This window comes from Bactrocera oleae, chromosome 3, assembly GCF_042242935.1.
Source record: "Bactrocera oleae isolate idBacOlea1 chromosome 3, idBacOlea1, whole genome shotgun sequence".
In the NCBI taxonomy this organism is placed as follows: domain Eukaryota; kingdom Metazoa; phylum Arthropoda; class Insecta; order Diptera; family Tephritidae; genus Bactrocera; species Bactrocera oleae.
In genome coordinates this window covers 30,421,494-30,448,885 of record NC_091537.1, presented here as the reverse complement: position 1 = coordinate 30,448,885, position 27,392 = coordinate 30,421,494, and the positions used below count along the sequence as shown (strand labels likewise).

General features: G+C 39.5%; 2 protein-coding genes across 2 annotated transcripts in view; one reads left to right on the top strand and one right to left on the bottom strand.

The window, feature by feature from the left end:
* Nucleotides 1-27,392, bottom strand: part of ds (dachsous cadherin-related 1) — a 289,935-nt gene that overhangs the window by 24,772 nt on the left and 237,771 nt on the right. The window contains exons 3-8 of the mRNA XM_014241632.3: nucleotides 23,239-23,419; nucleotides 22,651-23,136; nucleotides 20,206-20,384; nucleotides 19,321-19,989; nucleotides 13,545-14,064; nucleotides 6,369-6,871 (exon numbers count right to left, since the gene is read on the bottom strand). Of these exons, the coding sequence (XP_014097107.3) occupies nucleotides 6,369-6,871; nucleotides 13,545-14,064; nucleotides 19,321-19,989; nucleotides 20,206-20,384; nucleotides 22,651-23,136; nucleotides 23,239-23,419 (2,538 nt within the window). The remainder of the gene's footprint in view (nucleotides 1-6,368; nucleotides 6,872-13,544; nucleotides 14,065-19,320; nucleotides 19,990-20,205; nucleotides 20,385-22,650; nucleotides 23,137-23,238; nucleotides 23,420-27,392) is intronic.
* LOC118683268 (uncharacterized) lies at nucleotides 24,287-25,399 on the top strand. The gene has a single exon (XM_036375822.2). The coding sequence runs from the start codon at nucleotides 24,287-24,289 to the stop codon at nucleotides 25,397-25,399; it is 1,113 nt and encodes a 370-aa protein (XP_036231715.2).

Below are 27,392 nucleotides of genomic sequence, written 5' to 3'. Positions count from 1 at the left end.
GAGATGACTTTTTAGGCACCGCGGTCAAAATTAAACAGTGAGCGTGAGCCCATTTTCAGGTGAAAACATAACATTATTCTCATATTTCTATGTTATATTGTAGTGTGAAAATGGGCGAAATCGGATTACAACCACGCCTATTTCCCATATAAGTCCATTTTAAATGATTCCATCTGATTCTTTCACTTTCCACCATGCAAATCAAGCAAAATATATAAAGAAATCTCAAACGAGTATACCGTTTGAGTTTGCGAAGGTATAAAATGTTCGGTTACATTCGAACTTAGTCCTTCCTTACTTGTTTCTTTGATTTTTGTTTTTGCAATTTCTTAGCTTTTTTGCATTCTCCACTTTTCTTTGTTGCGAACATGAAAGTTGTAATCGCACAATCGCAGTCGTTGCCACAGCGGTTATTGCTAGGCCACAACCTGCGACACCAACACATACTTACATATAGAAGTAATTCTCACCAAACATCTAGCATACATATAGTTCATGTATCAGCGCTGTCTTACATTAATGTTTATGACTTGTTTTGTTATTGTTTTCTAACATTAAAAGCAATTGCATCACTAGCAACTAATATATGTAGAGCAATTATGTTAACGGTCATTGATTCGTGTTGCGGTATTTTTTTTTAGGCAAATGCTAAAGAGGAAATGAATGCGCAAATTACCGATAATGTTGCGGTAGTGTATGCAAATTAAGTTTATTTCTGGTATAATCCTAGTAATTTCGCTTCACATCCATCAAGGCATGTCGCAAATTGCGGCACTTCGCTCACTGTGGACCTACAAAATATATAAAATTTTCCAGTTCAATTCTTTTGCCGCCTTTTATATGGGAGCAAAGCGTGGAACCAATCGATTCATATTAAATATGAGAATAATTTCTAAGTGTAGTAAGAAAAAACCACAATTTTACGACCTAATGCTTTGAAAAAGAGTAAAAACTTACTATACTACTTTATTTGGCCCAGGTCCGTCCAGAAACTGCTGTAAAAAATGAAAAGCTTTCCACTGAAAAACCGCAAAACCATCTTTTGACAGATTGTTCTCCTTGTTGTTTTTTCCATATTTCGAAACCCAAAAATGCAGGAGGAGTTATAATACGATAGGAATACAAAGACTAGTTTGACGAGTTGTTATGAGTTATTTCCTTTGGTTTTGTGGACTAAACTATGATTTTGAATATGAAGTCGCTTAATAATAAGATCGCGCTTATTGCTCAGAGCAGAGAGTGAAGTAACTCTGCAGATAGTGATCTGTGAACGACCGGCTACTTCTATTACGCAATGAACATACCTCTTGCCATGAGTTCTTTAATAAAACAAAACATCTAGGATGTGCACGGTTCCATATATTCACATTTCCTAACAATTGTTAATCCAAGAACATTCTTGTTCACCTTGTACCAGCCAAAATATTTTGGTATTTAACAATTTACAAGAGACTACTCAGCAACTCAGAAACCTTTTTTCATTCGGCCAACGCAAATTCGTAAATCGTGTAAAAAAACGAAACGAGAAGGCGTTAAAGATTTACTTTGTTTTTATTCGCGATCTTAGTACTGCACAAAGAAAGCCGCCGATGCGGACACAAACCAAAAAACACTAGAGTCACAGAGAGATACGCGCAGAAGGATATTAAAAATGCGCATTGAAACGCCGAAATGCGTCAATCTTAATTGCGCCTGCGCGAATGTGGAATTAAAAGCAACGTATAACAAGTTCAAATGCAAAAGCGCAGCACTAAACTCAATCTATTGTTGTAGTTGTTGGACGCGGCTTTCATGGGTAGAAAGATGGCGGGAGGTGTTTGGGGGAAGAAGTGCCTTTTCAAACCCAATTAAATACATGTCAAAGCGTATGTTTCAGGGTGTCGGAAACGTAAAGTACAACAACAAATGTACTCGTGCATATATACACACAGGTAGACAAGTATATGCATTTTAAAATCCTCAAACAAAAAAATGTACGTACAACAGTGTTCTTTTGAGTGCGTATACTTTCAACTTACAATACCGTAAATGCAGCCACAAAACATTCTGTGTGTGAGTATATATGTATGTGTTCGAGTTTGTGTGCTAGTGTTGGCTTGAGCGACCGCTCAAAGGTATGCAAAACACGCGCGAATCGAACGTGATGAAAATGTTTAGTAGCAAATCGGCTTTCATTGTCATTCGCACTACGGCGATGACCGCAATTGATTGCTATTTTAAATTGTACCAAATGACAGCCAAGTTTTGTAGTCATCTGACAAGTTCAACACATGCATACACAATCAAACATATAGACATATACATTTGCTTTGGCACGGTAAATCGTTTTAACCGCAAAAAATTTCGCGGCGCAAAAAGTTTCAGGGAAAAAAGACTGCCAAAAATTTTGAAAAATAAAAATGAAATGAAATAAACACATTAAAACCGAAACAAACAGATATGCGAAACATAAAAAGTGTCAATGTGACAATAACAAGAATGTAATAATCATGACTTAGTAACACTCAGTCTGCGGCATATCCACTTAAGTTTTTTTCACTCGGCGACAATGAACAGTGAAGCAGAGTTAAATTAAATATGAAATGTAATAACTTACTTTAAAAACGAGCTTTGGATATGCATGACCAAAGGCTCTACATATGCTGATAACATATACACATACATTCATTATTAAAAGGAACAGTGATATAGTTCATCCATACAAACTATTTGTTCGGAGATTTTAGCGTTGCCTTGATCACTGATAAATAAAAACCATTATAGAATTGTTCATCTAATATAATTCTGTGGTTGAGATAAGTCATAATAAATTATTTCTATACAAGGGTGCATTATACAGGCTCATGGGACTACTATTATCGCAAAGCTCGTTATATATTCTTCAAAAAGGTGTTGGATTCTGAAAGTGCTTATTGTGGCATCAAAATAATATAAGGACAAATATTTAGAAAGAATTAATAGTTTAGGATACAAAGCGGTCAGGCCCATTTCTGGTTCAATGGGTATGTAAACAAGCAAAATTGCCGCATTTGAGACGACGAGAAATCTGAAGAGTTTCAAAAGATGTCATCTAATTCAGAAAAATAACGGTTTGGTGTGGTTTGTAGGCCGGTGGAATCATCGGTCCATATTTCTTCAAAAATGATGCCGGTGAGAACATAACCGTCAATGGCGACCGATAACCAACCATTTGATGCCTGAAATTGAAGTTCGTGATCTCAGCGACATTTGGTTTCAACAAGATGGCGCCACTTCCCACATATCTCATCAACCAATGGATTTATTGAGAGAAATCTCAGATAATTCAACGATTATGTTTATGTCTACTTTGGCTTGTAGCCATGTTGATAATACAGAAAAAACTATTTTCCAAATTTTTCCGTAGTCGAGTGAGTCTTAGTTGCTTCACAGTAATTTGTTCTCTTTAGCGCTGCTCCAAGGTAACTTATTAATTCCAAGCTTTTATCGCAAAACTTATTTAACTTAACTTTATGGGTTGAGGTTCTTTTGCCGATGCACCGTGTTTGCTGATGTTTTGAAATAAATAAATCTCGACATTTGCTCCCACGCTTTAAGAAACCCACAGTAAAACAGATATTCCCAAGTAAATAAAACAAGAAATACACAGTGCTAGTGAGATGGAATGAAATAAATTGCAAACAAAATCTGCAAATGCTCTTTTCAAAACACAGGCAACAAGCGCGATACGTCATCACATATATTTTAAAGCCTCTGTGCTGCATGCCTCAATGCTACCTTATGCTATTTGTTATACCCTGAACAGGGTATATTAATTTTGCCACGAAGTTTGTAACACCCAGAAGGAAACGTCGGAGATCATATAAAGTATATATATAAATGATCACCGTGACGAGCTGAGTTGATTTAGCCATGTCCGTCCGTCTGTCTGTATATATACAAACTAGTCCCTCAGTTTTTGAGATATCGATCTGAAATTTTGCACCTGTCCTTTTCTAAAAAAGAAGCTACTCATTTGTCGGAACGGCCGATATCTGACCACTATAGCATATAGCTGCCATACAAACTGAACAATCGGAATCAAGTGTTTGTATGGAAAACTCTTTCACTATCTTCATGAAATTTGGCGTGTATTATTATTTAAGGCAATTATCCAATCCTCGAAGAAATTGTATAGATCGGATGACTATAGCTATAGCTGCCATACAAACTGAACAATCGGAATGAAGTGCTTGTATGGAAAACTCTTTTATTTGACGAGGTATCTTCATGAAATTAGGCACGAGTTATTGCTTAAGGCAACAAATTATTCTCCACAGAAATTGGTCAGATCAGATCACTATATCATATAGCTGCCATACAAATTGAACGTTCGAAATCAAGTTCTTCTAAGGGGCCTTTGTATTTGTGAAGTGTATTATAGCTTCGGCGCAACTGAAGTTAACATTTTTTCTTGTTTTTGAACTCAATTCGCAAAACTATATATATATTTTTATACATGTATGGGTGTTTAGTATTTATTTTGATTTTTTCTTTCTTTTGCTGGCAAATCGTGTTTCCAACTTTTGTCACGTGACGCTACAAATCATCGTCACACATATAAATCCGGCAGAAATGGTTAAAGAGAAAACAACTTGGAACTAAAAGGAGCCGTTAAAGAGCAGCGACACTTCAAGATACACACGCATACACACTTAGACTGTACTTTAAACAGATTCCCACTAAACCTGGTAGCTGGACAGCGGCTGTTGTTAACAGCGCAGCGGCGCGATGGTGTTGACGACGGGGGTGTTGGCAGAGGCAAGTCTTATAGAAATGCCGCTCATTGTCAGTTTTACAAGCGTTATAACAAAGGTGGAAAGGCAACAAATCTTGCTTGGAAAAAAATGCCAAAAAAAGAAACCGAAATAAACTTCCACATCACGAATTTTTCTATACGAACTAAAAGAGCCTGATGATGCCTAAAAATTTAACTTTGCCGGCTGTCTATCTCGTAGGTACACGTCTTGGCGGTTCAATGCATGAAGTGCAGTCGCTGGCATGTGTTGTTGCGGGCATGAAAGTGGGACTAAAAGTTACAAGCGTGAAATAAAGCTGCGGATTTTCCATTCCAAGAACTTGCATTACGGCTGCACAATGGCAGCTGTGGCGGTTGTGGCGGCTACCGAAGATATTTGCTATGTATTGTAGTAAGCAAATGAGGCCAGGTGTTTGCAATCTGCGCTGAATGCTTTAATGATCATTGATATACTCACATTCTTAGGTGTACTAGTGTGTTTACCGCAAAGTCCATAATGTGGCATCAACACAAATTGAGCGAAAGCCGTTTAAAGTAACGTTAATGCCGGTGTGTTTCTGTATCGACGAACAAAACTTTTAAAATCCCAAGAAAATTATACTTCTTATTGATTTATGGTGACAAGCCTGTCTTAGATTTAAGTTTGACTTCCTTGATGGGAATATCTTGAAGTTATATCTTATTACCATGTACATAATTTTATGCCATTATGACTGTCAAGGTGAAGATTTTGCCAAGATTTTAGACAGCGTGATTTCTTTATTGCTCTATTTTTATATATTGAACCGAGCTGTTGAGCTTTTATACTATCATAGAACCATGAAATCTTTATAACACATTAACAGTATTTGAAACCCGTTCTTGAGCCATAATAACCGTTAATGTGAACCTTTTTCCAGATAAGCTTTTTAAGGACCATTTGTTATAATTCTTACTGGGAGGTATTTAGGATCTCTAGGTGGTATAGATGAATGTTGATGTTCTGAAAGTTCTTCGGTTAATATAAATAGAAACGTTTGGTTGCGCAGACTCGTCTACCGTGGGAACGGGGAGATCTGAACAGTTATAGTTTTTTTGGCAGCATAAAATATTCTGCTTACAATTTTGTGACGGAACTGTGGTTGGTTTCGAGCACTGCTGATTGGGGACAGTTCTTAACATTATCTAGATCAGACCCATATAACTTTACACTGTCATAGATATAAAGAGCTCAGAGACGTGTAAGCTCATGGAAGCCACTAGTCTATGTTCCAGGGGGTTTTACTTTTTATAAAAGAAGCAGCTCTACAGAAAGACGATTTTTTTTCTTTAATACATCCATTCGTAAGATAATATATTTGTACCGAATTTATCGGGTACGGGTTGAAAGTCTGATTCATTGATATTTTCTCCAAATGGCTATATATATACTTTAAGACCATATTTATTAAAACCGTAAAAAAACACCTATACCTGTAATGCTATACTATTTTCTACTCCCAACAGTGCAAAAGTTTGTGCACCGCTGCAAAGCTTCTTTGCAAACTCGATGTTAAAAATTGCAAAGCTTTACGTACTTATTTTTATTTTTTTGTGTTTTCTCTATACTTACCCGAAACGCCAAGCTGGAACTGGTGAACGTCGGTCGATTGTCATTCAAATTCAACACCTCAATGCGCAACAAACGTATCGACTGCTTGGGTGGATTGCCACCGTCCGTAGCCGCTACTGCCAAACGATAAATACTTCTATCCTCATGATCCAGCACGACTCGTGTGCGAATTACACCCGTTACTGCATCAATGTTATACAGGCCGTAACCGTCCGAATCACGACCTTTCAATATCGAGTAGGTGATCGATGCATTCTTGCCGTTATCACGATCGACGGCACGAATGCGCACCACCTCAGTGCCGGGCGGCTGCTCTTCGCGTACGCTGACCACATCCTCTTGCGGATCAACAATGTCCGGTGCATTGTCGTTGACATCGGTGATGTGCACTTTGATGGGAATGCGCGCACTTCGGTAGGGGGAACCTTGATCGCGTGCCTCCGCCACCAGATCGTAGACAGCGCGCATTTCGCGATCGAGCGTTTCGCGGGTGGTGATCTCGCCTGAACATGCAAAGAGAAAACAAAAAATAATGAAATAGAGGGAAATTAATTTTAATTTATGCAAAAATCAGAGAATTCTTTATTTACTTTTGGTTAAGCAAATAAGCAATTTCTCAGATCCGCGCAGTAAGCTGACCGAACTTGGAAATTAGCACAGATGTGTGCGGCGCTGTTATGACTCTTTGTTGATCTTTTTTCTCTCCGCTGCTTAGAGAAATTGCAGAAAAGGTTGATTGAAAGGTGATTTATTCCACATTCACTGAGTCAGATCGCGTAAATCATGCTTTCCCTGCATCTGCGCAGCGACCACCCTTGTCTAGTTGCTTTGAGACGCCAATATTTTTATACTTTTCTGAAAATCAAATTGAATCAAATACCAAATATCCACTCCGTTTGTCAGACTATTCAATCAAAGGGAAACTGGACAAATTAAATGCGCGAACTGGCGGACAACTGGTAGCTCGTGTGACACTTGAACGGTCACTCGCAGTTGATCGCTCGTTGGTATGTTCGTCGTTCGATCGCATTGAGTGACCAGTGTGGCCAATGAAGTTGATAATGTTTTGACTTTCAGATTTCGGTTGCCACTCCCCGGCAGAGTAATGATTAATAGGTAGCAAAACGCCAGCGACTATACTAATGGCAACAACAACGGTAATAGCGGCATATAAAAACGAACACAGCATGCTCATGTTCTAGTCGTATATGTGTTTGAGGGAGACAAGTAGAAAATAATTGTGTTGTTGGTAGAAATTAAGATACATACATGCAAAATAGTATATAAACATAATGCCAAGCATGGGTTTAGTGTATGTACAAGTATTTATGTTGGAAAACCGGGAAGATATTCACATAAATAGCTGTCGGATATGAGGCGCACACTGCTTCTCTCCTGCTGACGCTGCTTCATACCGCTGGCGGTCAAAACCGCTGTATGAGTATAGGAAAATGTCTCGACAGCAATCAGTGATAATTTTCAAAATTTGGAATGTTTTGAATATAGCCTGCATTTTCTATAGTTTGAAGAATGTGAGACACCACAAATTTGTGTGTTAGCGGGTTTTTCCTTTCCTTATTGTGGTAAGCAATAAGTTGAATATACACACATTTTTGTCGCGACATTGGTTTATGCTCAGTTGCAGATGTTTTTTAACCATTTGAGGAGTTTTGTGTGAAATTTTAATATTTTATTCGTATGTATTTAAAGGTGAGTGTGGAAAATTTTTCAACTTAATTAAATTATTTTTACGTTAGTGATTGTTTTTATAGACATGGGTAAAGGAGCAAGTTTTACTAATTCCGAACAAGATATAATTAGAATTTTGAAAGGCAAAAGTTATTCCAACCGACAAATTGCGATCAAACCCTTAGAAGTGAGGGAATAATACGGAATTTTTTTAAAAAGGCCGAGACTATGGCTCTAAGGCTCCAACTAAACCAAAAGGGACAAATTCGTTATGGAGCTACTTAGAATATGTGTCTTGACAAATCAAAGACAAATTTGATTTTCCCGTCACTCCCAGACGTGTCGCATGAGTTTTGAGCTCCATACCCACAATAAAGTGGACAAAACTTAAATCATAACCGCGGTTGACTGACGTTCATAGGACAAAGCGATTGGAATTTGCCCGAAGATACATGTCCTGCAGTGAAGAATGGCATAATGTTATTTTTTCGGATGAAAGAAAATTTGATTTGAACGGCCCGGACTGTTACAGCTGCTATTGGCATGATCTAAGCAATTATGGCGTACTTCGTTCGAAGCGGAATTTCGGAGGAGGATTTTTTACAGCTGCGTTGAGTTCATTTTCTTTCATGTCATGGAACTGCCAAAGAAATGAGAACGATTCTTTATGTCACTCACTGCGGCGAATCTTCTCTTCTTCCAAGGATAACACTCTCAATTATGAAGTAGAAAGTGTTTCTTTGGAATGCAATTTATTTTTTAAAGCATTCTAATTCTCCGAATATAAGACATGTTTCCACGCAATTTTGTGAGGCTAACACACGCTCTATGAATTTCATAAAGAAACTGGTATCTCGGAGCTGGACAGTTATGTTCCGATTATTATTACCAATTTTAGACTTGACTCGTGTTGTACGGAAAGTAGCTTTAGTTGTGGTCCGATTCACCCATTTTGACACTGTAAGATAGGAGTATCAGCATAGCAAGTGCCAAATTTAATTGAAATTGGTGAAACATGTTCTGGAATGTGGGATTTCACCAAAAGCTGAACGGTGCCACGCCCATTGCACAATTTTGCTACCGTCTCCTACATAGCGGTTTGTTTGGTTTTTTATTGATTTTTTAAAAGATGATAACTCCGATTTAAGTCAAGTATGCGCCGTTTTGTTCGTAAACTTGTTGTCAACGAGATGTCAACTTCATTATACCCCTCTCGTAGAAAACTGCGTCCCTATTGGCAAAAAACTTGGAGAGCCAATTTTCACAGGCCTCTCTTGAGGCCAACTTCTCAACATTAAGCGCGTTCGCCATGGACAGGAAAATATGGTAATCACTTGGTGCCAGGTCCGGACTATAAGGTGGGTGTATTAGGACCTCCCACCCGAGCTCCCGGAGCTTCTGGCGCGTCACCAAAGACGTGTGTGGCTAGGCGTTGTCCTGATGGAACACAATTCGGCCCCTGTTGATCAAAGATGGCCTCTTCTGGATGAGTGCTGCCTTCAAGCCGTCCAGTTGTTGGCAGTAGAGGGCCGAATTGAGCGTTTGGCCATAGGAGAGCAACTCGCAGTAGATTATTCCTTGCCAATCCCACCAAACACACAGCAAAACCTCCCTCGATGTTGTCGTAAGTGACCCATTTTTCATCGCCAGTCACAATCCGCTTCAGAAACGGGTCGATTTTGTTGCGATTCAGCAGTGATTCGCAGATGGAAATTCGGTCCATCATGTTTTTTGCGTTAGTTCGTGTGGCACCCAAACATCGAGCTTCTTTTTGAATCCAAGGTTATGCAAATGGTTCCAAACGGTTTTCTGGCTTATCTTTATTTCCTCAGCAATTAAATAAGTGCTCACGTGACGGTCTGTTTCCACTATTTCCATGATTTTATCGCAATTTTCGACGACAGGCCTCCCGACGCGTGGTGCATCTTTGACATCGAAATTACCGGAACGGAACCTAGCAAATCACTTTTGTGCTACACGTTCGCTTACAGTATCGGGCCCATAAACTAAATTAATTTTTTCAGCCGCTTTGGCTGCTTTTTCGCCTTGATCGAAGAAAAATTGTAAAATATAGCGAATTTTCTCTTTGCTGGTGAGCGCTCACAACGTACTGAGTCAATCAATCGAAAAACTGTCAAAGACAAACTTTTAGCGCGAACAAACTCGTTTTCATCGCCGTATAGTATGACATGATGGACACGTACTATGGACAATAACGCCATCACTTAGATAAAAACCGAACGAACTTTTTTACTTGACCTAAAAATTTCAAACCACAGTTGCCCTTACCTAATGCGAATCGTTGTACTAAATATCGTGTTGTAGAGCTAAGTTATGGGACTTTATTTACGGACTTCGTCCTCATCATATATAAATGATGATGTACGAGTGTAGCTCCATACCTATCTCGGTTTTATTAAGGTGTTACAAACAACCATTAAGTGAACAAAACTTTTATACCCTCGGTTGCAGCATGTTGCGAGAATAGGTATATAATTACAATAATGGCAAAAACAGTATTAAGAAACATTCCTTTAGATTTTTTCAGTAGAGTTGCCTCCTGAAATTAATAAAATAAAGCCAATACCGCAATGTTGGTATCAAATAAAAGATAATTTAGAAATGCTTAATGTTTTTAGTTAATAAACATTTTGGTGTGCTGGACAACTGAAAGTGGAACAGTGCTCCCTTAAGGCTCAGGAAGTTATTTTTATCCCGAAACCGAAGTACCTGTTTAAAAGACAATGCCGCTAAAGTATTCTATAGAATACCTTTGCCAAGTTGAAACTCAAGTACCTTTGCAATTTAATAATTCCGGCACATTCCAAGAAGTCATGTCAAAAGCGCGGCCTGTCATTCTCTCAATATTCAAAGTTGATTTACGACCACAATATTCACAGAAACTTGCACTGTTCTGAATATTTTTAATTACGTGTATCTAAACTGAGAAATTAAAATCAACATCCGCACGAGATAACATACACATCAAACACGAATTTAAAGCGCTCGTGTGTGAACTTGCAACAATGTTAACGATGCGTCTATCTTCGCTTATGTGTTACTATTCTGCGCTACCCAATTCTTTTCGCAGCCACATTAAGTGCGTCAAAGCGTTATAAGCAACGCGGAAAATGCCGTTTATTGGCACATCAACCGACTTTCAATCACGTGTATGCTCAAATATGTAGATGGGCTACAAGTGGTCCAGCTGCTGCCGTGCGGAATATAAAATCAAACTAGTTCAGCTGTGGTCAACGCAGAGGCAGCGCACACATTATTGTTTGGAGCTTTGTGCGCATGCGCAATGGCTGCAATGGTGAAGGAAGTCTTGAATGTTCTAACACATATGTATCGCGGAGCGCCTGCAAGTATGAGTACCTGGTCTACAGGATTAACAGCACCACGCGATTTGCATATTTAATTTAAATAACAGCTAAGCTCCTGCTCTGTGCCACGGCGCACGAGTACACACATAAGAGTACAAAAAGGTATGTGTGTTAATAAAAATGAACTGAGAGCTGCAACATGCTGCTGCCGCACACACAGTGGCCACAAAATGTCAACCACTTGACATGCCATTGACGGATGAGCTGACAGCGTTAAAACTGTTGTTGCGCGCACACTAATGGCCCGACTGCCAGCCATTCATCCAGCCATGCGTCCGCCAAGATATACGGTTAATAGTGAGATCTTCGTTTTAGTTGCGACGACTGTTGTTGCTGTAGCATAACGACAACAATGCAAACTTGTGGCTAAAGCGGCAGTAAAAGTCAGCCCGTACAGCGCCTATCGGTGAAATGTGTACATGGGGATCACTTGATTACCAGAGAAAGAGCAAGCGGCCCGGAAAAACGACGAGATGTGTTGGTTATGGCGGGGAGCAGCTGTGGTACCATAGTTCTGAGTTGGTATTTATTATCTACAATATCAGTGATTGTGTGTATTTTGCGACTGCTAAGCATGAACAGGTTTTCCCAATGCATGTCTATGCCGATAGACCCACCAGTTGGCCGAATCTTGCGAATCTGCTGCACTTAGTTTGCAGCGTTGCTACACAGCCGTCTACCTGCCTGTCTGATGGCTTGGGAACCCAACTCCGAACTGTCTATTTTGAAAAGTAGAACAGTAATGCTTGGCCACGGGTCATGGCACAGTACATGGTTGTTGGACGGTCGGTTCGTCGGACCATTGCTTGGCTCTCTGGCTTGGCCTGTACGGCATTGCACTACACTCAACTGATCTGTCCTGCTGGAATCTCTTTGAGGCAGCGCTTATGTGGCGTTTTTTGCCTTGTCCTAGACTTTGCCAGTACCAGGCCGCTTGCTTTGAGCGCTGCCGTTGCGAGTGCGCTGGCAGCAAGTTAATGAAGATGTTAGAAATGTTAGTTGGTCGTGGCGGCAATTCAATTTTTTACGAAGCTGAAGTGACATTAATTTATGTTAAAAGGAAATTCTTAACTTTTACTGAGCACAAGCCAAGAAAACATATGCATTGGCAGATGCGCATAAATAATGCATACACTTGCAAGAAGTTGGGGTTAAACAGCAGAGCCGTATTTTTGGATGCTGTCATTAACCAAAGTTCTGCACTCTTCCTTAGAAGGGCTGAAAGAGGCTTATAATAAAGTGATCTTGCCTTTGACCGTAGGGTGAATACTACTTCTCAATAACGTTCTTGATACAAAAAACCACATTGAACTTGAAGTCCGATGTTCAGTACATACCTTAAGGGGTTTCCAGAAAGTTTAGTGAACGAATGGTAGGTGTCGTTTTTTAAGGAAACCGCTCATTTGGATATTACTGTTGGCAAGTATATATCCAAAAGGCTCTAGCTCTATTCACTAAGGTTACAATTTGATACTGGTTTCGAGAGAATCCAATTGTTTGTTAAACTAGATAAAAATTCGGACAAAAGTGTATTTCATATGTATGTAAAAAGAAAAAGGATTTGTGTGATACTAGCTGGTGCCTACCGGGAGTGCATTGAATTGACTTAAAAAATAATTTGGAATCTTGTGGAGGAAAATAATAGTTCATTCTCTCAATTTACTTCTGTCTTCAACTACTTCTTATAGTCAGTATCGAATTTAACGTGAGTTTAAAATTGAGTAGTTTTTACATCAGATTCCAAAGTTAGGTTAAGTCGTGTAAGTTCAAGAAATCCAAAAACCTATCTCAGTTCTGCTGAAGTTGTTGGACTTTTATTAAAAAACGAATTATATACTCCCTAACCAATTTTTTTTGGGATAGGAATAACATCCACGGTTTTGCGACTTTAAATTTCGACTACGGAAATCCTTTAACTCCCCATTAAACCACTTGAGGATTTCACCTTTTTTTAATCGGGAACTTTTCAAATTCGAGCCGAGAGAATAAGAATCTTATGAAAAACAATTGTTACGGATTGTTTTTATGATCTTTTCGTGTTATCAAACTCTGCCTACCGTATAAACTTTATTTTATTAAATATTAACTGAAGTTCACTCACCTGTTATGGCGTTCACTTGAAAACTCGTATTGGACGGTATCAAGCTGTAGCGTATCTCCGCATTCTCACCCACATCCAGGTCGGTGGCGCCCACTACACCAACCAGCGCGCCCCGACGCATATTCTCCTCTATAACGAACTCATAGGCCGCGCTCAGGAAGCGCGGATCATTGTCGTTGGCATCCAACACTTCGACGATGACACGTGCGCGTGCATGTGCAGCCGGTGTGCCATTATCGCTGGCCAAAACGGTGAGTTCGTAGCGGTCGCGTGATTCACGGTCCAAGGTGCCGCGCAAATACAGCCAACCGTTGTTGGGGAAGATGCCAAACAGTTGCGCTAATTCGGCGTCGGAGGCCGAAAGTATTTGCTTGGTAGCGCCACTGGGGTGTAGCAAAATCGGTGCTGGCAGTTTGCCACCAGCATTGAGTGTCAGCGTGCTGTTGGCGCTGCTCACCAGGCGGTAGGTGATGCGCGCATTGTTGCCGGTGTCCAGATCGATTGCTGTCACTTGCAGGATCTGTGAAAATATAACAAAAAGAGTATGAGCCTTTTGATTGTTAATTACTGGTGGGCAACATATCTTAAGCTAGTTGTGTGGGACATTGAGATTTTCAAGTGATTTGCAGACTTTGACTGTGCTCGTATATGCAAACTGTTTGCTTCTTAAATTTTTTTGCCGCGGTGCATGTCTATATATTTTTGTCGTTGTAGCCGCTACACAGTTGCAATAGCATTTCCAGTAATTGTGGTTGCAGTGACTTTTTTTTGTCATGATTATTTGGGGTTGTTGCTGCTACTTTAAATCACAATTAACCCATTGACCGCAGCGGCGCGGCTCCCATGCATTTTACTTTTGTTATACATAGTTGTTGTCGCTGCCATTTGTGTGGCAAACTGGTCGCAGCTTTTTGCCGCTGTTGCACGATAAAAATCGTGTCTTTAACTGCTATGTGATTTTCGGTGAGATCGCAAGCGATTCGTTCGTGAGTGAGTGTAGCCCGTTTTGTGGATTGCCGTTTAGTATGTTACAGCTGTAGCAGAGTGTTATCTACTTTGTGGTAGCAATTTTTATCAGTTGCTTGTTTGTTTGGCGCCACAGTGAAAATGCGATTTGTTTATATAGCACACATACTTACATATACATATTTTTGGTAGCTTTAGTGGGAGTTTGCTGTTGTTGCAATAATGTCGCTTCGTTGCCGACATGCAATGACCAACATTAGGTGGCCGAAGAAAGTTAGTCCATTATCTTTAAAAAGGCTAAGTATATTTGTAAATATTTAATATTTTGATACGATACGATAAATTTGACGTTAGCGTAGTTGAGGTATTTAAGGAAAATTTATTTTCAAAAAAAAAAGTTATATACAAACACATACAGTATGGCAAGGTTAGCATCAATGCGTGCTTGTTTTGCATGCTTTCCTTGCGGCACCATTTGCATAAACGCAAATAAGTTTTTCGCATTCGCATATCTTTCGCCTTTGACTCGACGCTTATATAAGCGCACTACTGTAACGCAAATCACAGTTTGCAAACGAAATATGAAAGTTGTTTTAGTTTGGTAGGCCTTTAAGTAATCCAAATATTTAATTTTATTCTTAGCGACTAAATATTTGCGGGGACATTTATTAGCAGTGTGCTGCGATTCGCTGTGAATTGTCCTTCACATTGCACATAAATCACTCAAAGTTGTTATGAATTGTCACTTTTGGATTTTTAGGTGCGTTTTTTTTTTGTTTTTGTATTTGAATGTGTATATGAGCAGGTTATTTAATTTATTGCAATTTTTTGTTTCCATTTAGGATCAGAAAGATTGAAGATGTTTAATGTTAATATAATAATAATATATGTGGATTCAAAATCAGACCACAAAGACGGGTTTTCAAAATAAATAGACTACAGCACCACCTAGTGGATCCACATGGGTAGACGTATTTTCAGCACGAAAGCAGATCACGTAGTTATAAGTTCATAGAAAATATTTTTTATCAGCCCTATAAATCTAGTTACACTTTGACTAAATTTTCCAGATATGTAAGTATACAAGTATGTGTCGAATATTTTTCAAAAACTCAAATGTCTGCTATTTATGTCGTCATGATTTTCTCTCTTCTTCTTTCTGGCCAAGTTAACAAATAAAACGCTTTTATTACCTATAGCGTTTGGATTTTTATGATGAATTCATTTGATGGTTGATGAGGACACAATCGATTTCCACTCCGTACTTTTCATGTAAAATTTAGTTAAAATATTTAATATTATTGGACTTCGTTGGACATCATTCTTTTAAATTCTCAATTTTTTACGATCATAATTTTAATTTTATTAATATTTATTTTAAATAAAATTTATAATTAAAAATTAAATATTATAGGTATAATATATAGCTTGAACTCTCGTCAAGCCATTCAGAAGTGTCTTTAGTAATACCGTTAAATTGCCTCTTATTCTACTTAAAATGTAAAATTAGGAGCAAAAGGTGTAAAGTATTGAAACGAAACAAAATATCGGGAGCCTAAAATTTAGATTACGCTTACTCTGTATTCTGTTTATTTTAATGCGATTTCCTTAATGTTAAAATTTGTAAAAGTGAGTTTTATTTAAGTTAATATGTATACGAAGGATAAACTGCGGAATAGTCAATCTATTTGGTTTTGGAAACGAGTGACACTTTTTTTAAGGGTTTTAATATAATAACCCAACGATAACCCTCCTCCCGCCCAACCGACGCGAGGGGCGCAATCCGCATACGTGCGGAATTAGCCGAGTCAGAAAAGGCAAGAGAGTTTTTTAAGTGTTGAGATCTAAAACTGCTAAAAAACTAAAAAAAAGATTTATAGTTACAATATAATAAATTGTTACATTTTAATTCATTAAAAGAAAACAATAAAGTCTTTTTAATTTTGAAAAGTGAGTCAGATAAGTCAAATGTGCTGGAATGAGAATTAAAATCATGACATATACTGCGGAATGGCTCGTTTAGTTTAAAATTTGATCTACAGGATTTTAACAGTAAAGGTCCAAACTGCCTCGAAAAGCGAATCGGGATATTAAATTTAATTTCGGATAGGAGAAAAGAACTGCAAACTGTTCCATTCAAGATTTTCACTAAGAATATTATGCCAAGCATTTCCCTACGACTAGAAAGTGAAGGTAGATTAATAAGTTTTAAACGACTAGTGTATGCAGGTAGACTTACCCTAGAATCCCATCGGAAATGCGCTAAGGCGAAAAGTAAAAATTGTTTTTGAACAGACTCTAACTTGTCAGAAAGGATTTGGTAGTTAGGTTTCCATACAACAGAGCCATATTCCAATATAGGTCTAACCAAAGTTGTATAAAGTGTTTTAGTAATATACGGACCTCTAAATTCTTTAGACCAACGTTTAACAAAACTGAGGACAGCTTTTGCTTTCACGACCATGGTGTCAATATGAAGACAAAAATTATTCAAACTAATATCAACATAGTTAAAAACTTGCTCTAGACTATGGTGTTTTATTGCATATGAAGAGGGGTGCACAGATCTACTGAAAAAGCACATTGTCTTACGTTTATTGAGATTCAATGGCAAATCATTTCTATCACCCCATATAACCAAATTGCTTAAGTCTGTTTGCAACAGACATCTTTCCTCAGTTGAAGTGTATGATTTAAAGAGCTTTACGTCGTCAGCGTATAATAAAATTTTTGAGAATTCAATTACTGAAGAGATATCGTTAATAAACAACAAGAACAGAATCGGGCCAAGATGACTACCTTGCGGAACACCTGAGGAAACATTAATTGTATCTGAAGGTGTATCCTCAAATATCACTCGTTGTGTTCTATTATAAAACTAAGAAGCTACCTATTGAAAAATCTTGGCTGAAAGACCAGAACATCGAGTTTATGTATGAGAATCGAGGGATTTACTTTATTTAAAGCTTTGCTAAAGTTTGTGTACATAACATCCGTATGCTTATGTTCCCTAAAACCCAATGATACATGGTTTACAAATTGAAGCAAGTTTGTTAGAGTCGATTTCCCTTTAAGAAATTTATGCTGAGATGAGGAAATTAAAGGAGAAATCGAAAAGTTTATATGTCCAGTGATGATAGCTTCAAAAAGCTTAGGTATAACTAATAATTTTGCGATACCTCTATAGTTTTCAATGTTGGATCTAAATTCACAAGAACGAAAATCAAATAAAAGAGTAAGTAAAACAAAATTTAATGGATGTAGAATAAATTAGTGTATTAATAAAATATTAATAATAATAAATTCAATAAAGAACAAACGCAAAAGCAATTTTTTTTATTTTTTACATTTTTTTTTTTTCAAAGTTCAAAACGAAGACAGTTTGAAAAAGCAATATAGCGAGCAGTTTCAGATGCACTGGAACAAATAAAAAGCTACTCGCAACACAGCTGTGAATCAAAAAGTAAATAAGATAAAAAAGAGAGAAAATAGAATAAAATAAAACAAAATGAAACAAAAAGCTGACTCGGCACCAAAAATTCGAAAATTTAAACTTTTTAATAATGCACAAAAATTAAGAACATATAATACTTAGCTTGCAACTCAGAGTTAACTCACTAAATATTGAATTAAATCACTAAAAAAGTCAATTAAAGTTTAAGCATTTTGCAAAATTAAACACAATAATTCACAGCAAAAAAATTACAGCTTTACAGCTTGAAGTGTTGTAACTGTGTTTTAACTGGTAATTTATTTTAATTGAAGCTTTAATAGTTCTTTTTTACCTTAAGGTGTTTTGTCCTAAGGCGTGTATTCTTAACCCTGCCTCCTTTACCTTTCATAATATAGCCGAGTTATGTTGTTATTTTGCGATACTTTTAATATTTTAGCGAGTTTTCTTTTGCAGCACGCTTATAAAAGAATGAGACTATCGAGTGTTATCGCTTCTAGTAGTTCCAAGAAATCAATAGAACTTTAAAATATATGTTTACATAACTATATATATACCATAAGAATTTACTGCATTCTACATCTAAGAAATGTCTGCAGCTATCGGATCCATTTTGGAGGCTTAATATAACTATCAAAATTGTTAAATTTTCATTGGCTGTATTATTCTTGAATAGATAATCAGTGTTGACTGTAATGGGTAATAAAAAATGGGGCAACAACCAAAGTTTTTGCTTTAACTAGGAAAATTATAAATTGTGTTTTATAATAAAATCTATCATCTCATTTGTGTGAAAATATTATCTACTAAGAAACCATTGTACTTAGATAAAAAATTACTGAATATTAACATATTTCCCTTGGAATGTTTATTTAAAAATTTCCGCAAACTTTCCTCAACTAGAATGGCATGCGGTTATGCACCTAAAGCAGTGACAGTTGAAAGATGATTTTCCAGATACACAGAACTAGTTCAACAAATGCGAAACTATTTAAAAAGAAAGTACAGGTTTTCTGCAAAGGCACGCGCATGCGTAAAGATAACTGAATTTCGTTCGTTTGGCTTAAAGTTGCATATAAAGTTATGTATATCCATGAAAATATTTTATACGTTTGTAAATGCAAACACATATACACATAAACATATTCGCAGTAAACACGAGTGCTTACCGAGTGGTAGCGAGACTCGCGTGACTTCTAGTGGCTGTTAATCGAATTAATGCAAGTTTATATACGTATGTGGAAATTAGCATAGCTGTCAATGCGTGCTACTAATGCCCACAACTAACAGATGCTGCATAGCAAAATAATCGCCTAGGATGCGCACACATATACGCTTCGCCTTCCGCTTTTTGCTTACCTGTGAATTAATCGGCAACGATTCCAACACCTTCACTGAGTATTCGTTGCGTTCGAACATCGGCGGATTATCGTTGACATCCTGCACCTCCACCAGTATGGTGAGGTTGGACGATAAGGGCGGCTCACCTCCGTCCGTCGCCGTCACTATCAACGCATGCCGTGGTGCCGTCTCATAGTCGAGGTGTCGTGACAGTGTTAGGTGGCCCGAGCGTGCATCGATTGCGAAAAGATTCTGTTCGGCAACAACAGCGCTCATACGGTTCACGCCAGCGGAGATGCCCGTCGTCGCGGCAGTCATATGCGCATTGCTGAGCTTGGCAATACCAGCTGCATATGCGGTGGTACCTGTGGCAGCCAGACGATTGCGTATTGCCAACGTTCCCGTTGGTGAACCAGCAAAAGTGTTTAGCATTGGACGAGCCAATTGTGCGGCATTGCTTGTATTGCCGAGATATTGTAGTTTCTGTTGTTCGGCTGAATGGTATTGATCGGCGGAAATCATATGCAGCGTATAGGTGATCTCACCACTTTTGCCAGAGTCTTTGTCTTGCGCATGTGCCGCATAAAGTGGTGTGTCGAAATCGGCATTTTCCGGCACGGAAATGCGTACTAAGTTCATTTCGAATTCGGGTGCATTATCATTGACGTCCTCGATATCGATGGTGACCTGAGGAGAAAATTTAGAGATAATATTTAAATGAAATGCTTTTTCCCTTACACCTATTCCAAAAACTTCGAAGGAAAATTTTTTTTCGGTATTTCTAAATTACGTTGCTGATTTTAAGCTGATTTTCTATTATAATTATAGGCTATTTTCGAAATAATAGTTACTATGTTTATGCAATTTGCTGTTTTTAATAGAAATCGTCATTTTAGTACTCACTTGAGTATGCCCGTAAGCTGGTGGATCACCGTTCATTGCTTGTATGTTAAGTAAAATTTGTGGTTTCGTTTCATGATCCAAGGGATTAATAATGCGTATATTCCCCGTTATAGCGTCAATACCGAAATAACCTTTTGGATCACCAGAGTAAATTGAATAGCGAACACCATTGCGATTGACTGTGAAGAGAGATCGGAAGGTGTTAATATACAAAAAACAATATTAAGGAAGACCGGTAAATTGAATAATATGAGGAGTAATGGAATTATAGTGTAAAAAAAAAATGTTTCTACATTTTTTCTCTAACTAGAACCAATATAGTAAATTTGTTTATGTAATACTGCTACCGTAGATATAACCGTATTGATACCGTAGATATGAATAATTAGGCTGAACACGTACTTGAAAGTAGTGGAAAGCACCTAGAAGCATCCTAAAAGCCTTAAACTCCTATCGTTTTCTTAAAGAAGTAGAATATGGTTATAAGTATGAATTCCAAGCTAGAAGAAAAGCATGAAAAATAATATTTGTTGCATAGAAATTTCTTTGATAAGTACTCGCAACTTTAATTCTTACAACTTATATAAGGTATATTATTCTACCCTCTGTTATACATTTTAAAATATTCCAATAAACCAATATAAGTAAAGCGTTTAAATATCCCTTTGTTAAACCAATTATATAATTTTCAATATATGTCCCTTTTCAGTTTACACAATAACAGTATACAAGTATGTATATTAGAACCGTAAGCTTATATAAATAGTTTAATCGGAACAAATACATGATTTAATTATATAACTTTTGTTCAAGGAAAACTAAGCTGACGATTAGTAAATGACAATATGATAAAGAGACGGGGTCTTATGTGGCAACCTTACAAAATATATTTTCAGCCCTATTTTGCGAGAGCCCCTTTCTGTGGTAAATTTTCAAATAGGTAGAAATCATGTTTTAACAGATATTTGAAGTTATCGAAAACAGTTTATTTAAGTTTTAATTGTGTGGCAACATTTAAAATATATTTTACTTAACTTTATCGAATTTTTGTGTGAAGTATGTAACTATTTCCAAAAATTGGTACTTAAGTTTTCGAAAAGGAGGCAACTCTCTTATAATAACATATTTTATCATCAATATTATTTTATATCACTTATCTATTCGGTTAACTAAACGTAATTTAAATTTTGTAAAATAGAAGGTAGCCCTGTACGTTGCTTTAAAGTAAAGCCGATTACCTAGTTATCTAATGGAGTTTTATTAATTAAAATTTGAAGATTACATTTGAACCTAGATGTCAATATTCTTCTTATCGAGTCAAAGATTTAGATGTACATACATATATATTTCTTCAATCGACTCATGCAAATATTATATATATAGTTTATTGAATATGTTTAAAGAAGTGGTCAAATATTTGAAAATTGTGTAGTTCGGTGTGCTTTTAATAATGTTTTTATCAGAAATTTGTGGTTGAGTTTAATAATAGATCCTTAAGCTTCTTTTATCGGCTTTTATTATAATATTAACTTTAACGGCTTTAATAACGGCTTTAAATTACGATTATACGTCAATATCGATTAACCTTAGGTACAAAGAACTCGAGTGGATTACCATAGTTGACCAAATTATTAAAAAAAACATTTAAAGGTTTATGAAATGCAAGATATGCAGAAAATTAAAACTGAAATAAAGCAGTGGTCAAATGGACACTCCGTTATTTAACTTCTTTAAACTTTTACTTTACAAAGGAATGTCTTTTTGCTGACGTTGTTGAAGTTGATAGGTGCATATTTCTGTTGAAATCTTAGTGTGTTTTCAACGCGGCTTCATTACAAACCAAGGGATTTGTGCGATAATACGCGCAAAAGAATGGCAAAATAACGAACTCCAAAATGCCAGATCATGTACGTATGTGTGTATATATATGTCAGCGCTTGCAACATACATGAGTTGCATATATATTTGATTTAATACAAATAAGAGCGCCTTCAACATTTTCGGAACTACCAACTCAGCTTATTTTAATGTGCACGTCATTATTTTTAGCATTTTTGGGTATTTTCAGGCGAAGTTTAACATATTTCTTCAGAGCAGGAAGGTTTTAAAAGCACGTAAAATATCCAACAAACAAAAGCTACATGAAGCGCAGAGGCAAACGAGAAGAAAAAATATTGTTGAGCTGTCCATCACAAGCGCAGACATTTATTTCCAAATCAGTGAACTAATAAATAAGCATTGTGTGTGACGAATTTCGCATATTTTCGAATGATATATGTATATATGTAACTGTTTCTTATACAAAATCGTAAAATTTTTGCATATCTTCTCTCTTCTTTGGTACTTTTTTAAGTTTGAGCGACAAATCTGGCACAACAGCTACGAACACCACTCTACGGTACAATTTATAATTTACAAGCTACACCCATGCGCGTAAAAACTTACCCGCATTACTGCTGGTGGCCATCACCGAACCAACTACTGTGCCACCCGGCACATCCTCCTTCACATGATAACTGTAGCGTGGCTTCTCGAAGATCGGCGGTCGCTGTGTGGCATCAATGATGCTCAAAAAGACCAACGCATCCGACGAGCTGCGCATGCCGCCACCATCGCTGGCGCTAATATTCAACACATGCACCGGTTGCGTGCGCACAGACAACATATTCGGGCGATTGATGAAAATTTCACCATTCGCACGATCGATGCGAAATATGCCCGCCTCATTGCCGGCCACAATGCGATAGGTCACTGCACCGAAGCGGCCTGCATCGGCATCGGTAGCAACGACGGCGACAATGGGCGCGGTTGCAGCACTGGCGCTGGCCGTTTCGCGCAACGACACATTGTACTTGCGCGGATAGAAAACGGGACGATTGTCGTTGACGTCGGTTAGTTGGACCTTGATGCGCGCTATTGTGCTCAAGCCACCTATAGGGGAGAGGAGAAAAATAAAATTGATAAGTAGGTATAAGCAAAATGTGCAGTTAGTTTTATTAGAAAATACAATTTTAACATTTCTAGCGCACTCACCTCTATCAGTTGCAATCACCGGAAACTCATAAGAAATGCGCTTCTCATAGTCCAACTCGCTGGTAATGCATATTTCACCTGTCGCGGAACGTACCTCGAATTCGGCGAGCTTCTTGATGTCATCGCCTAGCGTATAGTTGACCATTGCATTAACTCCGCAATCTGGGTCGCTGGCCGACACCTGCAAGGGGAACAAAAATGTTAGAAAATTAATGGAGGTGAGATTAGACGAGTCGGCTTTTGTTGTTGTTACTCGAACGTATCACGAGTTAAGAAAATAATGCTAATATGCAATCAACTATAATAATTGGAAAATTTAATGGCAGAGTACGTGCCTCAAACAACAACAACAATTAATATTATAAATAAACACATTTCACTTGCATATGGCATAAGTATGGCAATTTGCTATACAAAGTCGCGCCAGTCACTGGGGCGCGCATGTGGGATAATTGACTGCGAACATTGGTACTTACTCACAAATAATGTTTCTACTATATGAATATAATATATATATGAATATAATATATATATATATATATATAATATAGTAGAAACATTATATATACAAGCATATATATATGATGTGACCTGCCGCTAATCCGCCGTTAATTGAATATATTGAACTGCTCGCCACTCACGAAAACGTGTCTTTCCTTGTGTACTGTTACAAGTTTGCCCATGCAACGGTGTATTTGCTCCATTTAAAGGCGACTACCTTTCCAGGAGACGGATAGCGGCTCTGTGTGGGGACCCAATTACAATGAATACAAAACAACAACAAAACTTAAACAAGGACGAGGGAGGAAGCGGGTCGAAATCGACCTCTTCAAAAGTGGACAGTTCCCTGGGGGGGGCATCCTCACCGATGGGGACGAAACCGTCTCCGCTGAAGGGTGAGAAGAACAATTCCGGGGGTGACCGGCTTACCATCGCTAGGGGCGGTAACGTGGGGGGAGTGGGCAGGAATCTGCCGACGGACACCTTAGGCAGGGCAGAAGTGCGCGGCGGAATCGCCAGCACTAGCAGAGGAACCTCTGTTAAGTACATGGGGGGCGCGGGGTCCTCAGTGAAAGCTAAGGGCTCCGGGAGGAAACGCCAGACTACAGCTAAAAAGCTGAAGTCGGACCGTCGGCTGGCTACCAAGATTTTGGAGCGCTACGGTGGCAAGCAGGCTGACCAGGAAACTGATCAGCATGTTAGCACACTTGAGTGGGCCAAAAGGGTGCTAAGCGACGTCAATGTCGGGAAAGGGGGGCCGAGCGTACCCCCAGCATCGATGAAGCGACAGAGGTCGCAGGAGGGGGAATTCTCCCTTGGTAAGAAGCCTCGAGTCGGAGCGGCACCGATGTTTAGCGAAATCGCTAAACTCGCCAGCTCAATTGAGCTCGGGGTATACGACAGCAGCAGGGGAGATGGAGCCATCTCCCATGAAGAGTGGAAGCGGGTAGCGGCTGCTATCTCCACAGTGTTCATGAAGGTGGTCAGGGGAAGCCCTGGACCACCCCCTAGATGTGAAAGTGCCGGGTGGAATCTCGGCTTACACAAACTTGTAAGGTGTGCCGACGAACGGTCGGCATTCCTTTATAAGGAGGCGGTAGCCAGGCTGGGGGAAGTATGGAAGCGGGCAAGGCTCGAGGCGGTGGCCAAATCGGATCTTCCGATCCGACCTCGTGCTCGTGTCTGGCTTCCGGCCGAACCCTCCACCCCGACCGAAATTGAAGAGATATTGCGGTACTGCAATCCATCTCTTCCCACCCAGGACTGGAAGGTGGTTAGGCTGGAGAGGACCGAGGAACCATATCGGCAAGCGCTGATACTCCTAAATAAGGAGTCCCTCGCTCCTCTCAGCAGTGCAAAGGGGGCCATAAGCTATGGCTTCGAGAGGGTCGTCCTCAGGATTCTCCCAAATGAAGCCAGGGCTGATGGCCCGTCGCCACCAGCTGAGGTGGAAGAGAGTGGGAGAGCGACCCACTCTAAAATGGATATCGACCCCATCCTCTCGGATACGGTGAGCACGGGGGGCGGATCGTCAGTCGATGATGGATCCGTTTTCAGACTCGACCGTCTGTTTGAGGCTGCTGGGGTCGATAGTACGGATGAATGTGCGGAACTCGCACTGCTGGAGAGGAGTTTGGAGGATGAGGATCCTCCAAATTAACCTCCAGCACTCGAAGGCGGCCTCCGCCGATCTAGTGCTTCATCTAGGACGGGACGTTGTCCTTGTCCAGGAACCGTGGCTGAGCAGCAACGGTATCTCTGGTCTAAAGACAAAGAGCCACAAGCTCCTGGCCGCAAACAGTACAGGTAGGACCAGAGCCTGCTTGTTGATCAGAAACGAACTTTACGTTTTTCTTTTACATAATTTCAGCAAAGAGGACGTCGTCGCTGCTAGACTGGAGGACAGCGCTGGAGAACTCTGGCTGTTCTCAGCCTACATGCCGCACGACCTATAGAAATTTTAGGAATACCAACTGGGTCTGGTACTGTAGGTAGCTTCGATCAGCTCTGCCACCCGCACCCGACAGGGATTCGATCCTATCGGCGGATGCGGTTGATGAGCTCGTCGAGATCTTCAGCTCTGTTAGTAGAACTACTCTTGACAGCTCCTGTACTCTGAGAACTCAGAAAATCAAAGGGAAACCCCCTTGGCGGACTTCGGAGCTAACGGAGATCAGATCTTCGAGCAGAAGACTGTTTAACAAAGCCCGTAGAAGCGGCTCTGGCGACGACTGGGCGTTGTACAAGGCCGGACTGGCCATCTACAAGTCCGAGTTGAAGAAAGCCAAGAGAGTTTCGTGGAGAGCCTTCTGCGGTAGTGTAGAGGGCTGTCATGAGTCCTCACGATTTAGGCGCATTCTGGCAAAAAATCCTACTCCAGTGGGGTATCTAAAAAATGCAGATAGTAGTTGGTCAACGAGTAGCGAGGAGTCGTTGAAACTACTCCTGGATGCTCATTTTCCACTAAATCACTCTGCTGAAGAAGTATCACTGGGGGAGCTGCAGGAGGGCTGTACAGCCTTCTTGGACCTTCTGGACGATCGTCACCTTACTTGGGCGCTGAAATCCTTCAAGCCCTTTAAGTCCCCGGGGCCCGATGGCATTATTCCTGCGCAATTGCAGCGCATGATCAAGATGTCATTGAGCTGGCTGGCCCCTATCTACGCGAACTGCGTCAGATTAGGCCATGTCCCAAAGGTCTGGAGACAGGTTAAGGTTGCTTTCATTCCGGCAAAAGCTCTCACGTCTGCGCGAAAGATTTCAGACACATCAGCCTATCCTCGTTTTTGTTGAAAACACTGGAGAGGCTTATGGATCTGTACATTAGGAGCAGAATACCGAGGGGTAAACTGTTACGGGCGCAGCATGCACATATCAAAGGCAAGTCAGTCGACACTGTTTTGCATGATGTAGTGTCATGGCTGGAGATAGCTCTCAAGCACAAGGAATTTGCTGTGGGCACCTTCCTCGACATCGAGGGGGCCTTCAACAATGTGCGACCAGAGGCAGTGGTTAAAGCCCTCGAAAAGTTTGAGGTGGAATCTAACCTCAAGCACTTTATTTTTAGTCTTCTTTGCGACAGAACTGTCGCAGCGGAGTGGGGTGTTGCCAAGGCCACCAGAAAAGTGAATAGGGGAACTCCGCAGGGGGGAGTACTCTCCCCACTGCTCTGGATAATTTTGGTTAACGACCTACTTATAGAACTCGAGACGCAAGGCTGTCGGGTGACAGCATACGCTGACGATGTGGTTCTTATGGTTAAGGGAAAGTTCCTGAATACCGTTTACGAGCTCACCGAAGGGTACCTAAACGTGGTATCTAGGTGGGCGAATAGAAGCGGCCTAGCCGTCAACCCATGTAAAACCGAATTGGTTTTATTTACCAGGAGGTATAAGATACCAAATGTGCCTCTCCCTTCCTTCGGGGGTTCACTTCAGCAGCCTGCTGAGAAAGTGAAATACCTAGGGCTCATCCTCGATAGCAAACTTTCCTGGAGGCCAAATATAGAGGAGAGAGTTAAGAAAGCTTCGGTCGCCTTATACTGCTGCAAAGGGGCTATTGGGAAAAGGTGGGGACTCTCACCTAAGGTGGTGTTCTGGCTCTACGAAACCGTAGTTAAGCCAATAATGTTCTATGGCGTGTTCGTCTGGTAG

Excerpts from the sequence above, each read along its gene's own strand:
- LOC118683268 (XM_036375822.2), top strand. The coding sequence starts at position 24,287 with ATGGGGGGCGCGGGGTCCTCAGTGAAAGCTAAGGGCTCCGGGAGGAAA.